The following is a 9,166-nucleotide window of genomic DNA, read 5'->3' as shown; positions in this document are numbered from 1 at the left end:
AATGTGCCACCATTAATGTGGCCTCTGTCTTGTCCGACCAAGCTTGATTTATGGGCTTTGTCATTTTTTTAAGCAGGATAAAGGCGGAGTTTTTTATTTCTGCAGTAGACTAGAATAAGCCCAGACAGTCCACTTCCATTATACCACCGGAATGTGACGGTCAGTGACCACCGTGCCATCACTTACCTGTATGCTTACACAAAACAGAATGATGGAACACTTACACGGTTTCTTTACATCTTCTGGGGTCCACTCCGAGATTAGACATTATGGCGTAATTACTCAGACGGGAATATAAAACAGATAAAAAAATAAAAGATTTAATGCAATAATTAGATGCAAACAAAAGCTTTTATTATGAAATCATACAGAGGAGTATCCGCACCATATAGATGTAACTTACAACAAACCACCGCAGATGGAACCCGGGTGACTCTAATGCACATGATAATGTACAGGGTATATATGGACAGGATCTTGTATCTGAAAACACTCAGCACTCCTGATCAAGATGAGTGACTGCAACAAGTTAGGCAAACTAGAAGTGAAAACACGTTCCAATGGCCGCCATATTGTCGTGCAGCAATACAGATTGTGGAAACTGGTATTAGACATTCACATTTACACAAAGCACAAGATACTAAATAAACAGCAGAAAAAAGACCTAAGCCTTTGGGATGTATTATTTAGGAAGTAAAATAGGATTTTGGTAACTACCAGTAAATCCTTTTCTCTTAGTCTGTAGAGGATGCTGGGGATTCCAAAAGGACCATGGGGTATAGACGGATCCGCAGGAGCTTGGGCACACTGTAAAGACTTAAAGTGGGTGTGAACTGGATCCTCCCTCTATGACCCTCCTCCAGACCTCAGTTAGAAAACTGTGCCCAGGAGAGATGGACATTTTCGAGGAAAGAATTTATTGTTATAAACACAGTGAGTGTCATACCAGCTCACACCTCAAACACACCGTAGAACGTGGCACTCAGTAGAATACCAGTCAACGGCATGAACAAAACCCTGAGAGAATATGTAACACAACCCATGTGTCCACAGAAACAAAAATAGGACCCTGCATGCTATGTCATGAACAACGGTAGCAACCACCAGATAGAGAAGACACACCACCAGGGTGTAACCAAAAAGCAATAACTGTGTAGACCGTACACACTGGGACGGGCGCCCAGCATCCTCTACGGACCAAGAGAAAAGGATTTACCGGTAGGTACCAAAATCCTATTTTCTCATACGTCCCAGAGGATGCTGGGGATTCCAAAAGGACCATGGGGTTTATACCAAAGCTCCAAAACGGGCGGGAGAGTGCAGACGACTCTGCAGCACCGAATGAGCAAACATAAGGTCCTCAACAATCCGGGTATCAAACTTGTAAAGCATGGCAAAAACTTTTGACCCAGACCAAGAATCCGCTCGGCAAAGTTGAACCGCCGAGACTCCTCGGGCATTCGCCCAAGAAAATCCCATCTTCCCAAAAGAAGGAACCTCCACCGACTTCGGTGACGGCAAAGCAGCCGTAGAACAAACATGCCAGACCGCATCACAGATTCAGCATGTAACAAACTGCATAACGCAGTCTCCCAAAGTAAGCTGGGAACATACCACATAAACAGGGTCTCTGTTACTCCAAACTAAGCCAAATAGATGACTTGCATACTCAAAACCCTGGCTAGAGCAAGGGGGTTTGAACCAGCTAATGCCTAAGTAACCCCCTGCATCAACAAAAGCCTGATTTCTGCGAAACCCCTCTTGGTAGAATTATCAACCGAGTACTCAATTCCTCTCTATCCACCTGAAAGATCAAACAAGGCTCTTGTGGGACAATACCACCACGTCCGACACCCGCCTTGCGGACGTCGAAGTCAAAAACCTGACCACTTTCCAAACGAGAATTTCCGCAAAGAAACTTAATATAGTCTTGCCTTCACATCGGCTTGTAACGTATGGATAAGCAGGACCTAGCTGAAAGTCCTCCATAGGAGCCTTCCTGGATACACACCGAGACACATAATTACTCCAACAACGGTTCTAACGCTGTGCCGTGAGTTCTTTCCAAGCCGGAAGAATTGAAGAAACGACTTCACTGGGAACACCCATTCAGCTTAGGATACGACCTTCAACCGCCCCACCATTAGACGCAGCCGCGGTAAGTCCTGATACACGCCCTGATCCTGTTGTAACATTACGTCACGTAAAGGAAGAGGGCAGTAATTTTCTATGAGTAAACCATGAAAACTGGATAGCCAACCCTCTCTGGTTAGACCGGAGTTCAGAGGATCATCGATCATCTTACGCTTACCACTGCCAGAAAAGTGAAAGCGGAGAGGCCACCTCGACCGACTAAAAACAGTGTCACAAGGATGTCCGCTGCTATATCCTGAGTGTCTCTTAACCTGGAACCCTCTCCTCGAGGTCTCACGTTGAGGCGAAACGCCAACATGTCCAATTGCGACACTCCACAAAGACTTGGCACGTCTGGGAAAGCTTCTCAATAATGACAGTATTTTTCCCGGCTGAATATCATGTCGCAAAGGAAATCTATGTCTCCGTCGTTTACCTCCGGAATGAAGACTGCTAACATAGCGTTTACCAGACTTCCCCCTCAACTGCAAACAGCGCATCTTCTGCCATTTTCGTGGTTTTTTTTTTGTTCCGCCCTAGCGGCTTACTTACGCCATTTCTGACAAGGCTTCTGGCAGAATTAACACGGCAGAGCATGAAGAACACGTTCGTCTAAAATAGCTCTTAATTCCAAAACTTACAGCAGACAAGTTTCCCAACCTGACCTCATCCTCTGGAAATACGTCCCTTGCAAAGGACTGCTCCCCAGCTTCGGAGATCTATATGCACGGACACCAAGATCTAAACCTTTATCCCTCTAGAAGGAAAAAAATCGAGCAGACACCACAGGAGCGATGTCCTGGCCGTTTTGATTATATTCCGGTGGATGCACAGGTGTGACCCGGACCACATTTCCAACTGGTCCCATGAAAATCACTCTGGTATTAGACCTGCTCTCCGAAAAAAAACCTCTCATGCCGCATCCATCTGTCTTCTTAATGGAACCTATTGATGAGGTGTCACCTCAAAGTCGATCCAACTCTGGACCCTCAGACCTCTTTCCACAGGAAAACACCAAACCTTAACCGGTCAGTATCCACTCTGAAAACCACTTCTGACATCTGCGTCGTTGGGAACAACAGGCCCATTTCTGCGCCGAAGAACCGTCAAATAAACAAGGATATGCACATTTTTACAGGGACAACCAGACAATGTCCTGAACGTGACGCACCTCTGTAAGGCGTTGCGTGTTACCTCCCCTTCCATAGGGGAGAGGCAAAATCTATTAGAAAAAACAGTAAGGGGAAACAACCGTAACTCAGAACGTTCCCCTTTGGCTTCTATAAATAACTCACATGTCGTAGTCTATTCCTAGACTAACTGAAAATTAGTGGACAAGTGGTCACCGAAGTGGGGACCAGCCAGATAGACTCAGCGACAAGTGGTGTATATAGTGGAAACAGAAACTACATCCACTTCTGCGAACCTAACCAGGTTGCAGAACACTTACCTTTTCACCTTCCACTGTCTACACAGAAAAGGAAAAAGAACGGTCTTGAACCGGTTAAACGACTGCATCCCACAAAAGAATGCGTCATCCACTGTTGTGAAGGAGGTTAACTCTCGAATTCAGCCTCATCAGCGGATACCGCCGAGATTAACTGAAGAGAGGCCACACCAAACAGCTGTATACCTCCCACCAGCATCTCCCGGAGACCTCCTCCGCATTTTTCCGGTCACACCACCTGCTGTCACTTGGCAGCCTGCTGTAATGTTATAAGGAAAAATAAACATAGGCAAGCCCTACCCACTCTGGGCAGGATAATTCTATCGGAAGCTTACCTGACTACCAAACTCCCTCAAGTGCATCCATTGCAAATAAGGTCAAAGTATAGAAATAAAATATCACTTAGCTGCCTGTGTATGATCCCTTGCGACCGGGCTCTGCGTCGACCAGGAGTTGACTGTCATAGATTTCTCTCCGCGTTGTGAAGAGATTAATATTCGGACTCCTTGAGAGCATCGAAACCAACTCGTCCCGGCCAATCTAGAGCTTAATCAACCGACAGTTATCCCCACAGACGCCTTTGACAAAGCCCTCACACCTGTCGACACACGTCGACTAACCAATAGTGGGTAAATAAAACAGGGAAACAGTGTATTTATGTATTACAACAAGGATTCTGCGTCCATTATCAATCCTAATGCTGTATGACACCCATACAGCATTAAAACACTCTGTGCCCCCCTTCCTTCTTAGTATACAGCAAGTCCCGGTGGGGAACTTTGGAAAATGGCGCTGACCCCTCTGTGAGGTCTAAGTTCCGCCCCTTCCCGGCGCACTTAAGCCCGCTCGACAAAAATAAATATATATATATATATATATATATATATATATAAATATAAATAAAACCCTCTATTGAGCCGGGGGAACCTATACACAGGGAGATTACACCTCTGGGAGGGCAACAGAGTCCAAACATTGCGTTCCCCACTGTTTGTTCTTGGCGGGGACAGCAGGGAAAAATGGCGCCGACTCAGTGTGTGAGGCTAAGCTCCGCCCCTCTCGGCCGAGTACTAAATATAGGGTAACGACACATATATATATATATATATATATACACACACACACACACACACACACACACACACACACACACACACATATATATACACACACATACATATATATACACACACACACACACACACACACACATATACATACACACACAAATATATATATATATATATATATACACACACACACACACATACATACACACACATACATATATACACACACACACTCAGCACCATGCTGCTCAGGACCCCCCCTGCGCGCCCTGCACCCCAGACAACGTTCGGGAAGCGGGAGTTCCGGCGCATCGCGCACCCGCCACTCTCATGGTGGGTCCCCGTGTGCGGCGCCCGGGAGCTCTAACTATCTATGCTGCCCCGGGCGCCACCACCTCCCGGCGCCCTGTACCCATGGTGGCCGACGGGGACCACGGCCTAACGCGCCTGCGGGGGTCTGTATACGGAGCCCCCGGCAGTGCGAGGAAGAACTTTTAAAACTGACTCGCTGCTCAGGGCGCTCCCCCCCGCGCGCCCTACACCCGTATAAGCGGTGTCGGGGAAATAATTCAAGTATACTGGCGGGGGATGAACCACGGTGCCTCGGCACCTAAATGCTTTTTTTTTTTTGCCAATTGTTCACATTAAGCAGACCAGTAACATGCTGCCCAGGGCGCTCCACCCCCCCCCCCCCAGCGCCCTGCACCCTGTGAGTGCCTTTGGTGTGTGGGAGCATGAAGAGCAGCACTACCACTGTACCTCCGTTACTGAAGTCTTCTGCCGTCACTGAAGTCTTCTGATCTTCTCATACTCACATGGCTTCTTTCTTCTGGCTTCTGTGAGGGGAATGACGGCGTGGCTCCGGGAACAAGCAGCTAGGCGCACCAAGTGATCGAACCCTCTGGAGCTAATGGAGAAACTCAGTAGAGCTCCCCTAGTGTGTGACCCATCACTCCTGGGCACAAAGTCTAACTGAGGTCTGGAGGAGGGGCATAGAGGGAGGAGCCAGTTCACACCCAGTTTAAGTCTTTACAGTGTGCCCAAGCTCCTGCGGATGCGTCTATACCCCATGGTCCTTTTGGAATCCCCAGCATCCTCTAGGACGTATGAGAAATAGAGGTACATTAATGAAAAGCGTGAGTAACAGTCATCAGTCTGCTTGTGAAGGTCTCTAGAGTGCAGGCCTCTTGGACTGTGCAAGGCAGTGAGTTCCATGGTCAAGGCTGCAAAGCTAAAGTTCAACCCTTAAATGAATGACAGGAGATTCTTGGTACTGTCGGTAACAGTCCTTCATCTGTAGAAGCAAGCAAGCAGGGCAGTAAGGAGGCAGGAGCTGCTTCTAGTACCTTGGACCATGTAATGTTGGGCTGGGAAGGTCAGTTAGCCAATTATGAAATAGATTTGTCATCTTACAGGCAGCCGGTGAAGGGAGTAGAGAATTGGTGTTATGTGGCAGGAACGGGTTAGGTAACAGCTTGGCTGCTGCATTCTGTACTAGCTGCAAGCTCTGTAATTCTTTTGCTGGGTGACCCAGGTAGATGGCATTGCAGTAGTCTATGAACTTCTGAGGGAATCAAGTGCTTGATTCTGGCTATGGTCCACAGATGGAAGAATGAGGATTTGTATGTGGCAGATACCTGATGTATGTGTCAGCCACATACCAGGACAACACAAAGATTCAGCACATGTTCAGTATTTTCAATTCTGAGCACCAAAGCATAAATCCAGATGGTTGGTAAAGTCTTGTCCTTTGTTGGTGAGCTTCTATTATGTTTCACAAAGACTGAATCACAGCAAACTGGTATCATCCACCCATGGCGCTCAGCTAGACAACCATTTAGGATTGGTATTAGGTTCTCAGTACATGGAGCAAAAAGCAGGTAATCAGCATAGCAGTGATAGACCAGGCCATGATGTCTGATTATATCACCCAGTGGTAGCATGTATATTTTATAAAGCATTGGAGATAGGATTCATCCTTGAGGAACATTGCATGACAGTGATAATTATACTCCAGAAGATGTAAATGGTTCCGTACTTGGGTAATGTCTAATGTGTTCAACAAGAGCGGATTTATTTCTCTCACAGCATGAAAATGGCCTCTCACCTGTGTGACTCCTCTGATGTGTAACAAGATTTGATTTCTGTGCAAAACATTTCCCACACTCAGAACAGGAATACGGCTTCTCACCTGTGTGACTTCTCTGATGTCTAACAAGAGCTGATTTCTGTGCAAAACATTTCCCACACTCAGAACAGGAATATGGCCTCTCACCTGTGTGACTTCTCTGATGTGTGACAAGATCTGATTTCCGTACAAAACATTTCCCACACTCAGAACAGGAATACGGCTTCTCACCTGTGTGACTTCTCTGATGTGGAACAAGAACTGATTTAAATGCGAAACATTTCCCACACTCAGAACAGGAAAACGGCATCTTACCTGTATGACTTCTCTGATGTGTAAGAAGAACTGATTTAAATGCGAAACATTTCCCACACTCAGAACAGGAAAACGGCCTCTCACCTGTGTGACGTCTCTGATGTGTAACAAGAGCTGATTTCTGTGTAAAACATTTCCCACACTCAGAACAGGAAAACGGCTTCTCACCTGTATGACTTCTCTGATGTGTAACAAGATGTGATTTCCATGCAAAACATTTCCCACACTCAGAACAGGAAAACGGCTTCTCACCTGTGTGACTTCTCTGATGTTTAACAAGAACTGATTTAAATGCGAAACATTTCCCACACTCAGAACAGGAACACGGCGTCTCACCTGTGTGACTTCTCTGATGTGTAACAAGAGATGATTTCTGTGTAAAACATTTCCCACACTCAGAACAGGAATACGGCCTCTCACCTGAGTGACTTCTCTGATGTGTAACAAGAGCTGATTTCTTTGTAAAACATTTCCCACACTCAAAACATATCAGTGGCCTCTCACCTGCCTTAGCTGGATGATGGGTAATAGGCTTTGTGTTCTGTGTAAAACATTTGGCATCTATAGAACAGGGAAACACTGTATCTAATCTCAGAGCTGTAACAAATGCTCCAATATCAGAGTGATCAGGAGAACATTTCCCAGGATCAGAGGGATCAGCTGATAGAGCTGGATGTATAATTGGGGTAATGGGGTTATCTCCTGGAGAATCCTGTCTACTGTCATTATCTTTTATGTCACAATCCGGGGATAACATTAGATGTCCTTCTGAAATATTCCTGCTTGTGTGTCCACCTGCTGGAAATAAAATACATTATGGAAAATAAGATTTTACTCACCGGTAAATCTTCTCCTAGTCCGTAGTGGATGCTGGGAACTCCGTAAGGACCATGGGGAATAGCGGCTCCGCAGGAGACTGGGCACAACTAAAAGAAAGCTTTAGGACTAACTGGTGTGCACTGGCTCCTCCCCCTATGACCCTCCTCCAGACCTCAGTTAGGATACTGTGCCCGGAAGAGCTGACACAATAAGGAAGGATTTTTGAATCCCGGTTAAGACTCATACCAGCCACACCAATCACACCGTACAACTCGTGATTTTAAACCCAGTTAACAGTATGATAACAATGGAGCCTCTGAACAGATGGCTCTCAACAATAACCCGTTTTAGTTAACAGTAGCTATGTTCAAGTAATGCAGACAATCCGCACTTGGGATGGGTGCCCAGCATCCACTACGGACTACGAGAAATAGATTTACCGGTGAGTAAAATCTTATTTTCTCTGACATCCTAGTGGATGCTGGGAACTCCGTAAGGACCATGGGGATTATACCAAAGCTCCCAAACGGGGGGGAGAGTGCGGGTGACTCTGCAGCACCGAATGAGCGAACTCCAGGTCCTCGTCAGCCAGGGTGTCAAACTTGTAAAACTTTGCAAAAGTATTTGACCCTGACCAAGTCGCGGCTCGGCAAAGTTGTAAAGCCGAGACCCCTCGGGCGGCCGCCCAAGATGAGCCCACCTTCCTCATGGAATGGGCTTTCACTGATTTAGGATGCGGCAGTCCTGCCGCAGAATGCGCAAGCTGAATTGTGCTACAAATCCAGTGAGCAATGGTCTGCTTTGAAGCAGGAGCACCCAGCTTGTTGGGTGCATACAGGATAAACAGCGAGTCAATTTTCCTGACTCCAGCCGTCCTGTAAACATAAATTCTCAGGGCCCTGACCACGTCCAGTAACTTGGCATCCTCCAAGTCCCTAGTAGCCACAGGCACCACAATAGGTTGGTTCAAGTGAAAAGCTGATACCACCTTCAGGAGAAAATGAGGACGAGTCCTCAACTCTGCCCTATCCGTATGGAAAATCAGATAAGGGCTTTTACAAGATAAAGCCGCCAATTCTGACACACGCCTGGCCGAAGCCAGGGCCAACAGCATGACCACTTTCCACATGAGATATTTCAAATCCACGGTTTTAAGTGGCTCGAACCAATGTGATTTCAAGAACCCCAAAACCACATTGAGATCCCAAGGTGCCACTGGAGGCACAAAAGGGGGCTGAATATGCAGCACGCACT

The 9,166-nt window shown here is 46.6% G+C and overlaps 1 protein-coding gene across 1 annotated transcript; it reads right to left on the bottom strand.

The window, feature by feature from the left end:
* Positions 1-332: 332 nt before the first annotated feature.
* LOC134983920 (oocyte zinc finger protein XlCOF6.1-like) lies at positions 333-7,967 on the bottom strand. Its single transcript, XM_063949530.1, has one exon. The coding sequence runs from the start codon at positions 7,848-7,850 to the stop codon at positions 6,657-6,659; it is 1,194 nt and encodes a 397-aa protein (XP_063805600.1). The 5' UTR covers positions 7,851-7,967; the 3' UTR covers positions 333-6,656.
* Between the last annotated feature and the right edge of the window lie 1,199 nt (positions 7,968-9,166).

The sequence above is a fragment of the Pseudophryne corroboree genome, assembly GCF_028390025.1.
Source record: "Pseudophryne corroboree isolate aPseCor3 chromosome 3 unlocalized genomic scaffold, aPseCor3.hap2 SUPER_3_unloc_29, whole genome shotgun sequence".
Classification (NCBI taxonomy): Eukaryota; Metazoa; Chordata; class Amphibia; order Anura; family Myobatrachidae; genus Pseudophryne; species Pseudophryne corroboree.
The sequence above is the reverse complement of the archived record's forward strand: the minus strand, read 5'-3'. Positions and strand labels throughout refer to the sequence as shown.